At 43.0% G+C, this 20,801-nt stretch overlaps 1 protein-coding gene across 1 annotated transcript in view; it reads left to right on the top strand.

Moving 5' to 3' along the window:
- Nucleotides 1-20,801, top strand: part of LOC126365706 (nonsense-mediated mRNA decay factor SMG9) — a 105,780-nt gene that overhangs the window by 22,925 nt on the left and 62,054 nt on the right. The window contains exons 3-4 of the mRNA XM_050008168.1: nt 7,146-7,204; nt 7,951-8,146. Coding sequence (XP_049864125.1) covers nt 7,146-7,204; nt 7,951-8,146 — 255 coding nt within the window. The remainder of the gene's footprint in view (nt 1-7,145; nt 7,205-7,950; nt 8,147-20,801) is intronic.

Here is a 20,801-nt window from a genome sequence, read left to right as displayed (position 1 = left end):
CGTGGGTGAAAAAGAAAGAAAGAAAAAGAAAAATGCAAGCAACTGTGGAATCGGTCATGGTACTCATCTAAGTAAAGTCAGTATAATAAATACTCTGATAAAGTGACGAATTGTAGGATAGTGGGACTTGAATTGCCTAAGTAAGCATATTATCTACTGAATAGTGTATATAGATATGGTATCTACTGGAAGTATAGAAGTTGAGAAGTAGAGGAGGACTCTAGGGATTAGATAAAGTTCTAAGAAGTATATGCGAGGTATAGAGTAGATTTGTAACTTTACCAGAAAATACTTAATTATAGTATACATAGGAACATACACTGTGGTAATGAACCATGAGGCCTACTCAGACAGGATAATGGGGCATACCCGGCATTTGCTATGTATATGGGGCTAATAGAAATGAGAAAATATAAAAATGCATTAAGTGAAGCAGGCAAAAAGGAATACAATCGTCTCAAAAATGAGATCGACAGGAAGTGCAAAATGGCTAAGCAGAGATGGCTAGAGGACAAATACAAGGATATAGAGGTGCATGTCACTAGGGGTAAGATAGAAACTGCCTATAGGAAAATTAAAGAGATCTTTGGAGAGAAGAAAACCACTTGCACGAATATCAAGAGCTCAGATGGAAACCCAGTTCTAAGCAAAGAAGGGAAAGCAGAAAAGTGGAAGGAGTATATAGGGGGTCTATACAAGGGAGATGAGGACAATATTAAAGAAGTGGAAGAGAATGTAGATGAAGATGAAATAGGAGATATGATACTGTGTGAAGAGTTTGACAGAGCACTGAAAGACCTGAGTCGAAACAAGGCCTCGGGAGTGTACAACATTCCATTAGAACTACTGACAGCCTTGGGAGAGCCAGGCCTAACAAAACTTTACCATCTAGTAAGCAAGATGTATGAGACAGGCGAAATACCCTTAGACTTCAAGAAGAATATAATAATTCCAATCCCAAAGAAAGCAGGTGTTGACAGATGTGAAAATTACTGAACTATCAGTTTAATAAGCCACAACTGCAAAATACTAACACAAATTCCTTCCAGACGAATGGAAAAACTGGTAGAAGTTGACCTTGCGGAAGATCATTTTGGATTCCGTAGAAATGTTGGAACACGTGAGGCAATACTGACCCTACAACTTATCTTAGAAAATAGATTAAGAAAAGGCAAACCTACGTTTCTAGCCTTTGTAGGTTTAGAGAAAGCTTTTGACAGTGTTGACTGAAATACTCTCTTTCAAATTCTAAAGGTGGCAGGGGTAAAATACAGGGAGCGAAAGGCTATTTACAATTTGTACAGAAACCAGATGGCAGTTAAAAGAGTCGAGGGGCATGAGAAGGAAGCAGTGGTTGGGAAGGGAGTGAGACAGGGTTGTAGCCTATCCGTGATGTTATTCAATCTGTAAATTGAGCAAGCAGTAAAGGAAACAACAGAAAAATTCGGAGTAGGAATTAAAATCCATGGATAAAAATCAAAAACTTCGAGGTTCACTGATGACATTGTAATTCTGTCAGACACAGCAAAGGACCTGGAAGAGCAGCTGAACGGAATGGACAGTGTCTTGAAAGGAGGATATAAGATGAACATCAACAAAAGCAAAACGAGGATAGTGGAATGTAGTCCAATTAAATCAGGTGGTGCTGTGGGAATTAGATTAGGAAATGAGACGCTTAAAGTAGTAAAGGAGTTTTGCTATTTGGGGAGCAAAATAACTGATGATGGTTGAAGTAGAGAGGATATAAAATGTAGACTGGCAATGGCAAGGAAAGCATTTCTGAAGAAGAGAAATTTGTTAACATTGAGTCAGGAAGTCGTTTCTGAAAGTATTTGTATGGCGTGTATGGAAGTGAAATGTTGACGATAAATAGATTAGACAAGAAGAGAATAGAAGCTTTCAAAATGTGGTGCTACAGAAGAATGCTGAAGATTAAATGGGTAGATCACATAACTAATGAGGAGGTATTGAATAAAATTGGGGAGAAGAGGAGTTTGTGGCACAGCTTGACCAGAAGAAGGGATTGAATGGTAAGACATGTTATGAGGCATCCAGGGATCACCAATTTAGTATTGGAGGGCAATGTGGAGGGTGTAAATCGTAGAGGAAGACCAAGAGATGAATACACTAAACAGATTCAGAAGGATGTAGGTTGCAGTAGGTACTGGGAGATGAAGAGGCTTGCACAGGATAGAGTAGCATGGAGAGCTGCATCAAATCAGTCTGTGGACTGAAGACCACAACAACAACAACAACATGGGAGAGGCGTACCTACTTGGACATAGGACAGTATGGCCTGAAAATATAGGAATGTTTTGTAAAGGGGCTTACCTACCAAAATGAAAAGAGGAAGTGCTCTCATATGGTCAACCCACAGGCAAGGTATAGGTACTGATCCTAGGGGAAAGGGACAGTATTGTGACAAATGTCACAAAATTTTGTAGGGATTATTCTGGAAAGTTTGAATTCTAGGCACAACAATTATTGTAACATTTTATGTAAATTCACAACTGTCAAAAAGAAGACTTTCATTTTGCTCAGAGTTCCTCCAATCTACAACAGATAATGAAAGTAGTACATACTAAAGAAAAGATAGTACAAAGGATAGAAATTATAGAATACTGAAGTGTCATGAACACCTGCAGTTTAGATTGGAAATAGGGAAAGAGTCCTCACAATTCTTAAATATTAGAAATGATGACTAAAAACATGAAAAAATGTTCAGGTTTTGATGTCAGGGTGAAATAATAACAGAATAAAGGACCGCTCAGGTAAAGATTGTTCTAGAGAGAAAAAAGATCGTTGTCGAAGTGAAAGATGTATGTAGAAACATGTATAAGGAAAGGATATTGTTATGATATGAAATGTTGTGAGTGATGTTATGTACATAATGATTATGTATAAAATGTTGCATGTCAGATGGGGGGGGGGGGGATGTAGTATTTCGAGAATTTCCACATAAATCCTAGAACCACTTGGCCGTTCACCATCTCAAACACATGACATTTTAGATGTGAGTAGGAGAAAGGAACCCAATCTACTGCGCGTCACCTGTCTGTGTGTGCAGATCCGAGATTTATCTTGAGAAGATTGTAGACACAGTGGTCAAACGGCACCGACAAGTACTTGTCGATCGTGCCTTGGAAGTTGTAATGAAAGCACACGGTAGAACCAAGGAACTTCTGTGTTATTCTGTGGTGTTTTATAACTGTGACTATTGTTAGTGACAAAAGCACATTTTAGTTGAGAAGACTTTTAAGTAACTTTTAACTTGAACTTGCTAGAGGGTGCAGAATAAGGACATAAGACACTGTTGAGGGTGATTCATTTGGCATAGGGGAATGTTGAGCCCATTGGTCCATTTGGTGACTTTTAGTAGACATCTACTCATAGTGTCTAGTTGTTTCAATTTTGCCGTTTCTTTGTCTGCGATTCATTATGTCACAAGTAGGTCACTGATCTGCAAAAGCACTTGTTGCAGTTATCTGCATAATGTATTTACATAATTTCATGGTTCAACTACAAGATCTCTGTAAGGAACACGACCATATTGAACCCTCTTGCCTCCTCCCACTCTCCCTCATTCCCACCTACCTCCTGCTCAAAATGCTCATTAAGAAGCAAGGATTGGACTTCACAGATAAAAGAAATAATAGTATTTGTGAAACTGATTTTGAATAATGCTTGGGAAACATTGTTAATATCAAAAATATTTGTGCATTTGATATGCTACTGCTGACCGCCTCCATAGCTGAGTGGTCAGCGTGGAAGAATGCCATGTGAAGGGCCCAGGTTCAGTTCCCGGCCACGTCAGAGATTTTTCCCCTTGGAGACTGGGTGTTGTGTTGTCTTCTCTTCATAATCACTTAGTCCTCATTGACACACATGTTGGCAGGGTGGCACCTTGCTATTGGTCTCCCTGACGGGAGGCCCTAGCCACCTGCACAAATGCCATTGCCACTTAACCCTATCACAGTGGCTGCTGCTGCTACTACAACCACCTCCACCACCTAATAAAACTGGTTTGGCAGCATGTTACCGTCACCCACTGCAGTTTCTTCAGTGTAAATGTATTTACACTTGTAAGAAAATTCTTCTTAACATTCAGAAGTGTTTCAGTATTGTTGCACCAACATCAGTGGACTCAGTTATTTGTACAATACATACGTTGTTACACGAGTTTTTTTACGCTAGGCGTTAACAAATGCAGATTTTAATTTCACATTCATTGAGTATATGATTGTTTGTCTCATTTCATACATAATTGTTTACAGACTTTATTCTTACACAGTTTTTATTAAAATAGTCAAAATTATTGAGTTTTATTGCATCTTTCTGGACTACATTTATTGTAATGTCAGTTAGCAACCACTGATGTCTGTATGCATGAGTAAAATAAATTATCATCTTGTGGCTGTAAAAAATTACTCCAAATCATATATTCTGTTGATTGTTATTGATTGCAGTACCTTTATGTGAAAACAAGTCAGTCACCTGTGGTGACAACAGAGCTGTAGGATTTGGAGGTCTTCTGAAGGAAAATAATGTGGACAAATTGTTGACTTACTGCACTGAAGAATAAGGCCTCTATTCTCTCCTCAAAGACTAGAATTTTCAAATTTGGAAAAATGCATCCTTATCTACTTATGTTGTAATCTGCTTGGAATATTATCATAATGAAACCAAATTTAATTGCCTGTAGCTATACTACTCACACAGTAATATGAACAATTTTTTTCCTTCCTTCCTTTCTTTTTTTCGCCATTGGCACAATGTACAATTTTGTCTCTTTGTCGAGGAATGTAATTTCTGCAAATAACAAAGTTTCCTCATATTAAAATGTCCTTGTGGAAAGACTTTCTAAATTTCAGACAAAGGAAAGCATTCATCTGTTTCTTGATTTGATACATAACCTGATCTTGCACCAACAATTTACATGCTGCATAACATTTTCTTCATTGATTAATGGAGGGAGAAATAAAGTATCCTTTTGATGAAATGGATGATTTTCTAAACATTTTAAACAAACTGTTACTTTAAAAGTCCCCAGGGAGATATCTATCAGAAAACTTCTAGTCGTTTCCCTTTTTTCTTTCGGCTATAATGTCTCTTGATATCGACAGATCAATATTTATGGCGGCAAATTGATTTGAGGTGCTGGAGCTTTTGATCACAGCACATCTGTGGACTTGGTGATGCACATTGAAATGTGTGTGTGGGGGATCTCCTCCCAAAGCTCTGGATCTATGTAAACTAAATTTGACACACAAACAGCAAATTCTAGGAGTATTAGCATTACGAGTTTCATAACCTCTTAGCTCTCATAGGACCGGAGATAGGGCAAAAATGTGTTTATTAGTCCCTGCTGTATAGGCTGGCTTGCACAACAGGCATGTTGTGGGGAGAGTAGTATTGGTCTGCTTTATCAGCCTAAAAGCATTGTATCCTACATGTCATGGGCAAAAAAGAGTTTTGATAGCCCAGACGTGTAGGCTGCATGGAATGACAGGCACGTTGTGAAAGTAATATCGGCCACTGCACGTGCAGATGGAATGGCGGGGGGAGGCTGAGATGGATAGATGAGTGGATGGACAGAGACAATGGGGCATGAGGGGATGGATAGGAAGAGAGGGGGATTGTGGAAGTGGAGAAACAGAGAGAGAGGAGGAGATGGTCATGGAAAGAAGGGAGGAGCAGGAGGAGAAGACGGATAAGGAAAGGAGGGATGAGGCAATGGATAAAGAAAGAGGGAGGTGGAGACGGATAGGGAAATGCAGGCAGGAGGAGATTGTGGGAATGGACAGGAGGAGATGAATAGAGGGAGGGGGGGGGGGGGTGAGGAGGTGGATAGGGAGAGGATGGAGACGGAAAGTGAGATGTTGGCAGGAAGAGGTGGAGAATGGGGGAGGAGGCTGGAGGAAATGGACAAGGAGGGAGGGGGGAGGAGATGATGGACAGATAGCGGTAGAGGGATTAGATGGACAGACAAAAAGTTGAGAAGGGTTTGTGGGAAATATGTGTGTCGAACATGTATGCAAGTGAAGCGATGGACGAAAGGTGTGTGTGTGTGTGTGTGTGTGTGTGTGTGTGTGTGTGTGTGTGTGTGTCCGAGCAAACAATGGTTTTTCTGTCCCTAACATGAGGGGCATGTAATATGAGAATAGAAACATCCGTTGTATTACCCACATTTCTGTGGAGACATTCGCAACAAATTTGCAGATATAGGAGGGAAGGATGCAAGTTGTGTGGGTAGTATTACCATGCCTTTTAGGGGCTACACAGGTGGATGGACACGGCGGAAGTGGGGGGGGGGGGGGGAGGGAATGGGTAGTGAGAGAGAGAGAGAGAGAGAGGAGGATGAGGTGGACAGTGAGATGGCTGAGTAACGTAGCTCTGACAGGAGCAGAGATATGGGAAAAAGTGTTTCCTACCCCTGATATTTAGGCTGGTCTGCGTGACAGTTGCTTAGTACAGGTCGTATTTGACTGCGTGCAGGGGCTAGGCATCCAGATAGCTACAGCTGAGCAGTGAGAGGGGAGGAGATGGATAGCGAGAGAGGTGGGAGGATAAGGTGGACAGAGAAAACTGGGAGGAAAAGAGGGACTCTAAGTGACGGGGGAGGAAGTGATGGACAGAGAGGGGGATGCCGGGATCGGCATAGGGAGAGGTGGAGGATGAGATGCATAGAGAGAGTTGGGAGGATGAGATGGAGAGAGAGAGAGAAAATATGCCTCTTTCTGTGTATGATGCAAATGCAGGTGCATGGTGTAATGTACCTCTATTTTCTTGAGGGATAGAAGGTTTTTTTGATACTTCTCAGATGTGCGCAATATCGCTTGCATCCCTGGTTGAATGGTTGAGCAGGGTTTCAGATCAAGATGACCACAGTGAAATTTATTCAAATTTAAGAATTATACATATCAGCAGCCCTCCATCCCAAGTATTAGTTGTAAACTTGTCTGTGTTAACTGACCATTTTTAAATGGAGAATAAAGACTGTGTGTTCAAAAGAACACTTGTCATCATCGTATTTTTGATACTCTAGTTTTGACTCTCTTTCTAACTTGTTCTTTTATAATTATAAAACTGTTCATTTGATTCATTACAAGGATTGCACTTGACTATGTTGTTTCTATGCTTTGCAGAAAGGAAACTGAGATTCAACCGCTGTACCAGCTGGCTGCAAAACATGCCCCAGGAGAAAGTGAGTTCTTTTGTGTGGTAGAATTGTGTAAATTACAATCACATTATGTGAATAATGTTGTAAATTAAGCCTTTGAAACCTGCTTTCATGTTTGATGATACAGTAGCAACCTCTCATATGATCATAAGCATTGTTACAAATGCTCTCAAAATGGTCATTCACAGACCTCCAGGACCTCAGTTGTTAAATATATTTGAGACATGTAAACTACTCTCATCACATTCTTGGGGATGTCAGTCTGCGCCCCAATAAATTGTATCTGTTTTATGGCCATGTGTTTCCTTGTGCTCCTAGTTAGAACAGTGAGAGAGTATGTTCTTCTGTTGCTTTATCAAACTTTCTTGTTTCAGTTTTAAATCATTTTAGATTTTCAATATTTATTTTATTTATTACTTGCTTTTACTCAGTATTGTAAGTTCTCATAATTCATCTCTTAACTATTATGACAGGTGCTGTGGTTCATGATTTAGGATATTAGTTCTTAGAAATAATTTGTTGTTTCAGTTTACCTTGATGAACAACATATAATGTGGATGTGAGTGATCATTGTATATTTCATTTACTTTCAGTATTATAAAATACTTTACTACTGCTGTTATGGCATATGATGTAATTTTTCTTTTACAAACACAACACTTTGAAACACTTTGAGAAATAAAATTTTGTTTTTTAATTAGAAGTGCATCACTTTTTCATGTAACAAGTTTGTCTAGTGTCACTGATTTGCCAAGCTATTTTTGTTTCAGACATAAGCAATACTTTATCTCAGCCTCCTGAAATGCGAGGGTCCGTGAAGTTATTGGATGATAATTTGCAAGTACTGCAGGATGCCATACTGGAATATCTACTGGACCAGGGCAATAATGAGTTCCTAGTTGTAGGTGTTGTGGGCTCATTGGGTGTTGGTAAATCTACCCTCATGTCACTGTTAGCTGGTGGACAGTAGGTGACAGATTTTTTTAAATTTTTTTTTAAAGAGTTAATTTAGTTTCATATGTGTTAATCATGATGTGCTGTGAGACTTTATTTACATTATGCTACAATATAGTACCAATAACCTTTTCTCAGAATTGTTAATTTAGCTCTGAAAAGCCTGGGAACCATATAATAGTGTGCAAAAAATAAATAAATATCTTGCAAGGAAACGTGTATAAGGTCTATCAAAAATTTGAACTCCAGTTCACTGATAGCAACTAAGTAAGATCACAACGAGACTGCTTATCATAAATAAATAAATCTGATAGTGTGGTGAGTTTCATAATTGTAATTTACAAATAATAAAGATTTCAAGCACAATTATGGTGCACTGAGCGAGGTGGTGCAGTGGTTAGACACTGGACTTGCATTCAGGAGGACGACGATTCAATCCCGCGTCCGGCCATCTTGATTTAGGTTGTTTGTGATTTTCCTAAATATCTCCAGGCAAATGTCGGGATGGTTCCTTTCAAAGGGCATGGCCGACTTCCTTCCCCGTCCTTCCCTAATCCGATGAGACCGATGACCTCGCTGTCTGGTCTCCTTCCCCAAACAACCCAACCTACAATTATGGTGCAAAAACATAGACTTTTTTTTTTGCACTGTCATCAAGAATTGTAGTTTGTCTGCAGCTAACATATCGTATTGTAATGAAACACTTATTGATTAGATTTGCGAGAAGTGATTAGTAGATAATGGACAATAATTTTTCAGCAGTTTATGAAATTTACTATAGTTTTTATATTGTGGGATTAATATGGATATGAACAAATTAATCTAAAGATGTTTGTGTGATAATGTTACCTTGCAGTCTTTTTCTTTGTATAAGTTTATTTGTTAGGCTTTCATACCTTGTTTCCAGGTTTAAAACTTTGTGATCTGACAACCCATTATTAATCCTTTCTTACATGTCCTTGAACTTACAGGCTGTTGATGAAAATAGTGTTTCTGCTTCAGATAGTGGATCTCCAAAACTCTGTTTGTACTATACTAAGTGCATGTAGCACATACTTTAACAGCCACTCCTCACCCATCGTCAAGCCATTAAAGGTGCATTTATGTGGTCTTATTTTTCGGCAATTTGTGGCCTTAGTAATATTGCCAACAATGTAGCTGCAATATGGCAGCTATATTTATCAGTATTCTGGTATGCTTGAACAATAGTGCCGATGGAACAGGCAGGTAGTTGCCAATGTAGTGCTGAGGTGTTGCTGATGTTGTCCATCAAGGATATATCTTCTACGTCCTCATCTGCATTAGCTCCCCCTTCCCTCTCTCTCTCTCTCTCTCTCTCTCTCTCTCTCTCTCTCTCTCTCTCTCTCTCCCTCCCTCTCCCCCCCTCTCTCTCTCCCTCTCCCTCCTCCTCCTCCTCCTCCTCCTCCTCCTCCTCCTCCTCCTCCCACCCCCCTCCCTCTCAGGGGGCTCAGCATTTAGTTGCTGGGTACGGGCTTGGCAACCCCTGGGTCCCTGAGCTGGGGACTGGGAAGCGCCACCAGTCCTCAATACCGTAAGCTCTGAGCGGAACGTTGTACTGTACAGAGCCCGGGATTCTTGGCTTAACTGCCTGGGTTGTGAGGATGGTATAAACCTCTATAAAAAAAAAAACAACAACACCTCAATCTCAAGGTGTGCTGCACGCCGAGGAGATGCATGGCTGTTGAGGTAGAACAGTTGCTAGTGGGCGACCTCTGGGGAACCTGTCACACCCCCGGTTGTGTTAGGCTTACCCAGGCACGCAGGGCTCTGACTGCTCTGTCTGGGTGGACATTCCTTCCCCTAGCTGCTCTTGGGACCACCATGAAATGAAATACGAATAGTGCGCAAGTACGAGTCTCTAAGAAAGGAAAGTTCAATGCTTTACAGTATGACCTCCAATCGTTCCCTTCCCTGTCCACACCAGGGGAGGAACTGCAGTCTAAATTACCTGGTGAGACATATTCTCCTCAATTTCTGGTTTGTAGCTGAAGAAATGGGACTCATTTCTGACCACTAAGCCTCAGTTTTTTGTGGAAAACTTAGAGGACAAGTTTGGAGAAGTTGAGGGCATGTCTAAAATGAGGTCTGGAGCAGTCCTCAATACAGACAGCATCCCCAGTACAGTCACGGTCATTGCTTGCTTGTGACAAGCTCGGTGATGTTGCAGTCTCCATTAGGCCTCGTAAGAGCCTCAATATGGTTCAGGGACTTGTACTTCATTGTGACCTGTTGTTGCAGTCTGACGACGAGCTCCATGCAAATCTGGAATGCCGCAGTGTCCACTTTGTACGACGTGTCTTCAGGGGACCTAAAGATACTGGGGTTGTCACTGGCACCTTCATCTTGGCTTTTGAGGAAGACACCCTGCACGAGAAGGTCAAGGTGATGATAAATTGATGTGATCTTAAGCCTTACGTCCCTCTTCCCATGAGCTGCTTCAAGTGCTGGAGGTTTAGGCATATGTCATCGAGATGTGACAGCAACCCTACCTGTCGGGATTCTGAACGTGCCTCCCACACCAAAGTCTCGTGTTCGCCGCCCCCTGTTTGTGTAAACTGTGGACAGAAATATTCACCTTGCCCGTCAGACTGTGCGGTTTATCAAAAAGAATGGAAGATTATGGAGTATAAGAACTTGGACAGGCTCACTTACACAGAGGCCAAATGCAAGTATGACCGACTTCACCCTGTGTGCTTTTCCTCGACATTTGCTGCAGCAGCTTCGATGTCGCCATCCCTGGTGACGAGCCACCTAGCTCAGCCGCTTTTTGTGGGCCCTCCAGCCTGGCCGTCTATTTCTGCTCCCCAGGTAGTTGGGAGAACACGTTCTTCTGTTGCTCCCCTTTTATCAGCATTGGGAGTAACAACCCCTCCTCCTTTGGGGACTTCAGTCCCCACCTCTGAGCCGGAAAAGTGCCCGCCTCCTCCGGCTCCCCTCGCGCGGAAGGGATCGCTTGGTGCCCTCCCTTCCACGGTTACTGACCCTCCAGATGTCACCCAGTGGCTGAAAAAGCCACCACCTGAGGGCTGTAGGGCTTCCAGGTCTTCCTTGGTCCATAACACTGGGTCGGAAAAGCCCACCCAGCCTGATAAACCGAAGGACAAATGGGACCCTATCAAAAGAAGAAAAAGGAAAAGGAGAAGGACATACAGACAGAAAAGGAGATCACCACTGCCCCTGAAGATGATGTGGAGCATCTAGCGTCCCCTCAGGAGCTAGATGTTGCTCGCCCCGCAGCTCCTATGGAAGTTGATCAGGCTACTTCGCAATCAGTGGTGGCAACGCCCCCCCCCCCCCCCCCCCCAAACCCACATTCTTTCATGTCTTCACGTTTGGATACCATTATCCTTCAGTGGAATTGGTGTGGTTTTTTCAACCACCTTGCTGGGTTGAAACAACTTTTGTGCCACTTCCCTGCCACTTGTCTGCCCCTACAGGAAACTTGGTTTACCATCTGTTCCCTCTACCTTCCCCCAGATGAAGTTGTCCCTCTTGCCAACCTAGCTGCCTTGTTCGGCCTTTCGTGTTAGAGTTGTCACATCTTTTAGCTGTGCTCATATTCAGGAAAACGGTGTCCTGCAGGGCTCGGTTCTCAGTGTTTCCCTCTTTTTGGTGGTGATTAATGGTCTTGCGGCTGCAGTGGGCTCATCAGTCTGTTCCGATCTATATGCCAATGACTTTTGTTTTTATTACAGTTCCCCAAGCATCAATGTCGCTGAACGGCGGCTGTAGGGAGCTGTCCGTAAGGCACATTTTTGGACATCCAACCATGGTTTTCAGTTCTCAGCATCTAAGACTCGAGTGATGTATTTCTGTCGTCGTCGAACGGTCCACCTCCATCCAGAGCTCTACCTTGCCAATGAACTCCTTCGTATTGAGGAGATGCATCGCTTCCTTGGCATGCTGTTTGATGCTCAGCTCACTTGGACACCTAATCTTTGCGAGCTTAAACAATGGTGCTGGCGGCACCTCAACATCCTCCGCTACCTCAGCCACACCGTTTGGGGGGCTGCACGAACAACCCTCCTACAGCTCTATAAGGCCTTAGTCCAGTGTCTTCTCGACTACAGGAGCGTAGTATATGACTCAGCAGCACCTTCCATGTTACAGATCCTCGACCTGATTCTCCATTGTGGCATCAGACTGGCGACAGGTGCCTTCTGCACTAGTCCGGTGACTAGCCTTCTTGTAGAAGCTGAAATCCTTCCCCTACTATTCCGCTGACAACAGTTGCATGCGTCATACATCGCCTGCATCCATGCCTCACCCGACCACCCAAAGCACAGGCTCCTTTTTACATCTTCTGCACTCCCCTCCCCACGACAGCGACCTAGGTCGGGTGTCCCGATAGGGGTCCGCGTTCATTTCCTTCTCTCATCACTAGAGTCCTTTTCCCTTCCTCCATCCTTCTGGCCCTCTTCTTCTACCCCTCCTTGGTTTCTCCCTCGCTTGTGGCTTTGCTTGGATTTGTCCTGCGACTCCAAGTCCTCCATTCCACCTGCCAGTCTTCGTCAACAATTCCTGGCTCTTCTTGCCTTGTTTCGTGATGCAGATGTAGTCTACACCGATGGTTCTGTGGTCGATGGATGCACTGGGTTTGCTTTCGTCCACGGCGACTACGTTGAGCAGCATTCCATGCCTTATGGGAGCAGTGTTTTCACTGCGGAGCTGGTTGCTCTTTATCGTGCACTTGCTCACCTTTCCTCCTGCCCTGGGGAGTCATTTGTCGTATGCAGTGACTCCCTGAGTGGATTGCAAGCACTTGACCAGTGTTTTTCTCAGAAACCATTGGTGTGCGGTATTCAAGATGCTGTTTTTCCTCTCGGCGAGTGTGGTCGTTCAGCGACGTTTGTGTGGAGCCTGGGCCACATTGGCATTCCAGGAAACGAACGTACCAATCGGTTGGCGAAGCAGGCCACCTCTTTGCCACCCTTGGAGCTTGGTCTCATGGAAAGAGACCTCTGGTCAGCCCTACATTGCAAGGTCCGCGATGTCTGGAGCTCTGAATGGTCTGTCTTGAACACGCCAAATAAGCTCTGCAAGTTTAAGTCATCCATGGACATATGGAACTCATCTTTGAGGGGCATGCGTAGGGACTCAGTTGTTTTCTGCTGTCTCCGAATTGGACATACGCGGTTGACCCACAGCTATCTTCTTCGTCGGGAGAACCCGCCCAAGTGTCGCTGTGATGCAGGGCTGACAGTTGTCCATCTTCTGATGGACTGTCCCCTTTTAGCCCCCTTGCGGCAGTCCTTTAATTTACCAGCTGCACTTCCTTTAATTTTCGGTGACGATGCCCCTATAGCTGACGCAGTTTTAAGTTTTATCCATGCAGCTGGGTTTTATCACTTGCTCTAGTGTGGGGGCTCTCACATGATTTCTCAGGCTACACCCACTCCAGCGACTTTTAATTGCGACGTGTATACTAAAATAGTGTCTTTTATGGTAACAAGTTGTGTTGGTACTCTATCAACGTTTTCTTCGTTTGTTGTTGAGTGGTTGACCTTTTTCCTGATCTATCAACCACTGTATTCTGTTTTACTCTTGTCAACTATTTCCTCTGCTCCTTTTAAGTGTCCTCTATTGTGCGTTACTGCGGTGTTCACTTTAGCTCTGTACCTCTCGGTGTTCCTTCCCTCTGGGTGCAGAGGTTACGCTTTTACTGTATAGGTCTGTTACAAGTATGTCTGTTTGGAGCTAGGGACTGATGACCTCGATGTTTAGCCCCCATCAAACCCCAAAACCAACTCCCCCCCCCCCCCCCCCCCCTCTCTCTCTCTCTCTCTCTCTCTCTCTCTCTCTCTCTCTCTCTCTGACACACACACACACACACACACACACAGCCTTGATTTGTTGTTCCCCTGCCAACAGTGATGCAGAGCCTAGTCATGTGGACCAGCATTATTCTGCTTCAGTATGAAAGTCTGCATGTGAATGTGGAAGCACTCAATTTGTTTGTTGTGCACAAGAATGCAAAAGTGGGCAAATGAGACAACCCTGAGTTCTATGAATGTGATATGTACAGTTGTGACCAGAGCTACGGAACACAAAAAATAATGTACAGAGACTGAAATTTGAACAGGACATTTTCACTGATATGGTCATAATAAAAAATCCGTTTTAAGTGAGCCATAATTTCATTGTACTTAGGTTCTTAAGACATCTAAACTGCTTTTTAAGATTTCATAGAAAAGAAAGATGCTTTGTATGGCAGTGTGCTCAGCAAAGAGTGGTCCACTTGTTTCTTGTCCACAGTTTGCCTGTGGCCATTCATGCAGGCAGACAGCTTGTTGGTAGACATGCCGACATAGAATTCAGCACACTGATTGTAGCTTAGCTTGTACATCACATGACTGGTTCCACAAGTACCCCTGCCTTTGATGGGATAGGTGATGTTTGTGACTGGACTGGAGTAGGTGGTGGTGGGAGGATGTGTGGGACAGGCCTTGCATCTAGGTCTAGTACAGGGGTATGAGCCATGAGGTAAGGGGTTGAGAGCAGGGTTGTGTAAGGACGGGTGCATATATTGTGTAGGTTCGGTGGACGGTGGAATACCACTGTGGGAGGGGTGGGAAGGATAGTGGGCAGGACATTTCTCTTTTCAGGGCATGACAAGAGGTAGTCAAAACCCTGTGGAGAATGTAATTCAGTTTCTTCAGTCCTGGGTGGTTCTGAGTTACGAAGGGAATACTCCTCTGTGGCTGGATGGTGGGACTTTGTGAGGTGGTGGAAGACTGGAAAGATAAGGCACGGGAGATTCATTTTTGTACAAGGTGAAGGCTTCAGTGAGACCCTCAGTATATTTTGAGAGGGACCGCTAGCCGCTGCAGATGCGACGACCACAGGTGGCTAGACTGTATGGGAGGGACTTCTGGTATGGAATGGGTGACATCTGTTAAAATGGAGGTATTGCTGGTGGTTAGTAGGTCTGATATGGACGGTGTTATTGATGTAGCCATCTTTGAGGTGGAGTCAACATCTAAGAAGGTGACATGTTGGGTTGAGTAGGACCAGGTGAAGCACATTGGAGAGAAGTTGTTGAGGTTCTGGAGGAATGTGGATAGGGTGTCCTCACCCTTGATCCGGATCGCAAAGATGTCATCAATGAATCTGAACCAGGTGAGGGGTTTAGGATTCTGGGTGTTTAGGAAGGATTCCTCTAGATGGCCCATGGAAAGGTTGTCATAGGATGATGCTATGTGGGCGCCCATAGCCGTACACCAGATTTGTTCGTAGGTAATGCCTTCAGAGGAGAAGTAATTGTGGGTAAGGATATAGTTGGTCATGGCGACTAGGAATGAGGTTGTTGGTTTGGGATCTGTCGGGCGTTGGGACAGGTAGTGTTCAATAGCATTAAGGCCGTGGGCATTAGGATTGTTAGTGTAAAGAGAGGTGGCATCAATAGTGACGAGCAGGCACCATGTGGTAAAGGAACAAGAATTGAGGAGAGTCAGTGGAGGAGATGGCTGGTATCTTTTATATGGGAGGGTAGGTTTCGGGTAGTAGGTTGAAGGTGTTGATCTATGAGAGTGGAGATTCTCTCAGTAGGATACAATAACCGGCTATAATGGGGTGTCCTGGGTGGTTAGGTTTATGGACTTTAGGAAGCATGTATAACAGGGCTGGCCAGAAATTCTCCACGCATGTGGTGCTCCTGCACATGTGCAACTTCCGGGTCACAGTGTGCACGCCGCAGCTGTCAGCGTTCATGTAGTGCATGTTTCTACCCACAGATGTCACTTTATCCACTTGCTGGGATACTCTGTACCGGTGCATTCTAGTGCTCTTTCTACAGCTTGCAAGCCAACCATGGGAAGGTATTTCGCGTATTAAACATTTAAAATACTGTCACAGTCTACTCATTGAGACGTCTACTTTTATGTTAACAGTTTAACCCACTAAGACAAGTAATATAGTTAACAACCATAGGTTTTTATTACGGCAGCTTGACCGACAGCACGTAAATACGAGTAATGTTTTTGATCTAGTATTTAAGAAAGAGAGCACTGAGCGACTTCCAACGAACCTTATTCATGATTTCAAATAACATTAAACTAATGCAAGGTTTCCTATGACTAATTCTCGGTTCCCTCAGTTACACCTACATAATTTCTGTCTCACTGACCTCTGAACAGAACGATAACCGCAGACCTCTCGATGATCACCTGTTATTTCAATACCATTATTGCTACATCTTTCATCAACTCCATCTGAAATCTGTATAATAGCCGACAATTAGCTGAATGTCACGTTTCATCGACTTCAGCTGAGCGTAGCCCTTCACACATTAAAAAAAAGAATAACCTAAATGTAAGTATACATTGGAACAATCGGTTTAATGACCAGCTTTCCTGATAATGAGGCACTAATGCACAGTTAGTAAACAATAATTTTTAATTATGAAAGGAATAAATCCAAACACATTTACCACTGGTCATGAGAAATGATAATCAAGTTGATGTGTCTCATCCAATTTCTTAAGGACATTTAATTTTGCTTGCCGTTCTTCGCTCTTGAGTACACTACACTAGTCTTTGTGATATGTATTGTAGCGTCTTTCAATTGAACACTTACAATGGCCACCTATTATTCGGCGGCATAGCAAACGCTGTGAGTTTTCACCAACGGCTACAAAAAAGAATTGTAGTTCCCAGTCATTTTTTCACAGTACCTGCCATTTCTCAGTACTTCTCTGTTAAGGTTACGGTTACCAGGGGTAAATGAGACTGGGTATGTTGCGCTCTTGCTTGTGCCACATAAACAGGAAAGTGGAGCCGCCGCCGTTCATTTAGGACACATGTCTAATAACAGATGTCGCTGTCACACACATGCGCACATGTGCAGCACTTCCGCATGTCTGCACACTGTGCAGCGTTTGGCCGGCTCTGATGTATAAGGTAGGAGTGTGGGAAGGAGTGGAGGTATCTCATCAAAGGCAGGGCTACCTGTGAAACCAATCATGTGATCTACAAGTTAAGCTGCAACCTCTGTGCTGCATTCTATGTAGGCATAACAGCCAACAAGCCGTCTGTCTGCATGAATGGCCACCGACAAACTGTGGCCAAGAAACAAGCAGACCAACCTGTTGCTGAGCACGCTGCTAAACATGACATCCTCCATTTCAATGACTGCTTCACAGCCTGTGCTATATGGACCCTTCCCACTAACACCAGCCTTTCTGAATTGTGCGGGTGAGAACCTTCCCTCAGTACGTCCTACGTTCCCATAACCCTCTTGGCCTCAACCATCGTTAGTTACTGTCCTCAATCATCCAGCGCCTTCCCTGTTCCCATTCCAGCACTACACAGTCGTCATTCCGCCATCACATCTAGTCATTTTACTTCTCTCCTTTTCTGCAACTCCCCCCTCCCCACCTCTCCCCTGCCCTCTGTTTAACCTGCAGCAGTACAGTGTCCGCCACCCCTACCATACTATCCCTCCTCCTTTGCCCCAGCCTCCTCCTTACCCCCACTCAGTCGCCACACACATCATGCACTGGTGCTGCTGCTCGCAGTTTCAGTTGTCTGAGACTGCATTTGTATGTATGAATTGCATTTTATTTGTGTGTGTGTGTGTGTGTGTGTGTGTGTGGATCATTTATTTTTTACAAAGGCCCTACTGGCCGGAAGCTTTATTTATTTGTGACAGTCTTTTTGTTGTGCTTATATGCGACTCAGCATCTCTGCTATATGGTGAGTGGCAACTTTCCTCTCATAATATTGTTATATTCCATCCTGGATTTTCCATTGTTTGGTTTTTTTACGATTTATCAGTTGTGTTTAATGGGCAGCAACTTGCCAACTGTGTTATTGTTATATTACATTATTTGTATACACTTTTCACGTTCAATAACTCTAGTCCTAGATGTATCACATTCATGAAATTACTAGTTGTCTCACTATAATGGGGAACCTCAGTAAAATATTAACATAATTAGTTGTGTAAAATAAGGGAAAGGCAACCACTTACTGATAGAGGACTTGTGTGTGGCACACAGAAACAGGTAATAGAAAACATATAACTTTCTAGCTCTCTTGGTCTTAAGAGTATACACATTCACACACCCAGAACGACACAAGCTACCTAAATGTACAAGACTGATTATTGAATGTCGATTATCGAAAGTTGTTACCTCAGTAAACGGAAGTGACGAGCGGGTGGGAAAGGACAAATGACGCAAGGACGGGTGAGGCAGGTCTTTGCCCAGATGACTCAGCAGCTACACAACAACATGAAAGGAGTTCAGAGAGTAAGAGTATATAAGGCATAGAGAGGGGGAGAGGGAGGTAGGAAAGGAGGGGAAGCTGCTGATGAGGAGGAAGAGAGTGATTGTTTGATACCAAACATCAAAGGTAGTTGCCTGGGTAGATAGAGGTGAAGAGTTGGTGGGAAAAGGACACATGAGGCAAGGAGGCAGTAGCAAGGTAGTGTGAGGCATGTCTTTCTCTTTCTCCAGATCACTCGGCTGCTGCACAACAAGGTGAAAGGAGTCCAGTTCAGAGAGTAGAGCATATGAGGGACAGAGAGAGGGAGTACAGCGTAGGAAAGAAAAGGAAGTTGGTGATGGAGAGAGAGAGAGAGAGAGAGAGAGAGAGAGAGAGAGAGAGAGAGGGGGGGGGGGGGGGAGGCCACAGGGGAAGAGGGGGGTGGGAGCGGTGGAAGGTGGGAGAAGGCAGTACATGATCTGGATGGAAAGGATTGGTGTAGGCACAAGAGCAAAGAAGTGGTGGATAGGGAAAGGTAAGGTAAGGTAGTGGTAAACAAGTTAGCGGAGATTTAGGCTAGGGGAATTGCGAGAGTGCAGGATATGCTGGAGAGACAACTTTCACCTACATTGTTCAGAGAAACTTGTGATGGAAAGGAGTATTCAAATGGCCCATGTAGTGAAGCATCTGTTGAAGTCATTAAGCTTTTTCAGCAAGTGCATGATCACGTTTGTGCTTTGCCACAGTTTAACAGTGGCCAATCAGCTGGTTCTGTAGTATGAATTAATATTCACTAAAGATTTAAAATCTAACATTTGAAGTGTCTTGTAAAGCATTCAGATATTTGCTTGGTAAAACCTTTTGATCTTCTAAGCCTCATTGTGAAATCCTCTTTCCCATCATTGTGGTGCTCACTTGTGCTTGTGTAGCTCACAAGGAATTAATTTGCTCTTTCTTTGCTAACCCCCTCTTCTGATGTGGTATAAACCATTGCAAACCTCTTAACTGTCCACTAACATGTTGCTCCCACTTTAGTTATAATTTAATGGTTTTCATCCAGATTATGTTAATTTCTGAAATATTTACAGCTTCTAATTGCATTTGAGTCAGGTTTGCCTTATGGGAATGTGTCACTAGCAAGTCAGCTGGCTACCTCTTTAGCACCTAAGAAGTGTTGAGTGTGGATTACAGGTTGCTGAGCAGGCCCAAAAGCAAGTCATGTATTGAGTAAGTCTGCTGGCTTATTGATTTATTCTGTACACAACAAGTTAAAGTAAAACACTAGCTTCTTTCGAAAATAGTTTTTAATCTGAAACTCAGAGCTACTTCTTGCTGGTGTAATGTGATCATACTTTTCTTCTTGAGATACTTTTGTACGTCACATGATAACTGTAGTAAAAGCTTCATTCCTGGTTCCTTATCAGGAGTGTGACACTATTTCAGGATTTGGTATCAAGGTGATTCTTTGTCAGTTTAAAGTAGTACTCAACCTGACCATCTCAGATTTCTTTCAAATCTGTTGCATCCAGTGATCCAGATAAGAGATGGTAAGCTACCAATTTGTTGAGGTAGTTGATGATTGTGAAGAAAGTTGCAATTCTGCAAATTTGGAAATTGTGTGAAATTGATGTGCATCTGTCTCAACATACAGGTAAATGACTATAATTCTGGTTCTAATCAATATACAGCAATGAAACTTGTGTCATTGAAAAGTTAATGATTAGAGCTTTACATTAATAAGCAAAATGGTGGTTTCTAAGAATTTCCACATTTGTGGTCACTGACCTTAACTTTTGACCTTGAATATCTCTTACTGCCCCACCTTCAATTTTTTTTGTAGGAATGTGCTGCATTGCTCCAATATGCTACTGTAAACATAGTAAATATGAAGATGACACCCAAAGGCATCATGACCAAAAATTTATTTTGTCTGCATTACTACAGTTACAAAATGCAGTAAGCAGCTGTGTATCCATTTTTTTTTAGAACTGCAGATAATAGTAGTTACGTTTCTGACAAATGGATGAAAATTTCTAGCTGTTAACAGGTAATCAGAGATACTTTTATTTCAACCAAAATACTGTTAGCTTGTTTCGTGGCTGTGGCTTGTTAACTCAAACTGTACTGTACGTGTGCTGTGTAGTATTCAGCAAGAGTTTGTAAAAACTGGATTTCAAGTCCGAACTGTACCATTGCAATCCATTTAAAGGAGAAACTCATGCGTGACTACAGAGGAATTTAAGGAACGTTCAAGAGTGAATGGTGAAAAAAGTGTCCTAATATAATGCCAGGTGGAAAAAAATTGCAGTAAATTTAGAAAGCAAGTATCACAAAAGCCATCAATCCCTGCAGATGTTTCCTCAGCTAGGTACTTCTCGAGTAGATGTTAAGTGAAAATGAAATAGCTTTGGACCTGCACTGGATTGTTTAAGCACTAGCCT

The sequence above is a fragment of the Schistocerca gregaria genome, chromosome 1 (genome assembly GCF_023897955.1).
Source record: "Schistocerca gregaria isolate iqSchGreg1 chromosome 1, iqSchGreg1.2, whole genome shotgun sequence".
Classification (NCBI taxonomy): Eukaryota; Metazoa; Arthropoda; class Insecta; order Orthoptera; family Acrididae; genus Schistocerca; species Schistocerca gregaria.
Note: the sequence above shows the minus strand (reverse complement) of the source record. Positions and strands in the feature narration are given on the sequence as shown.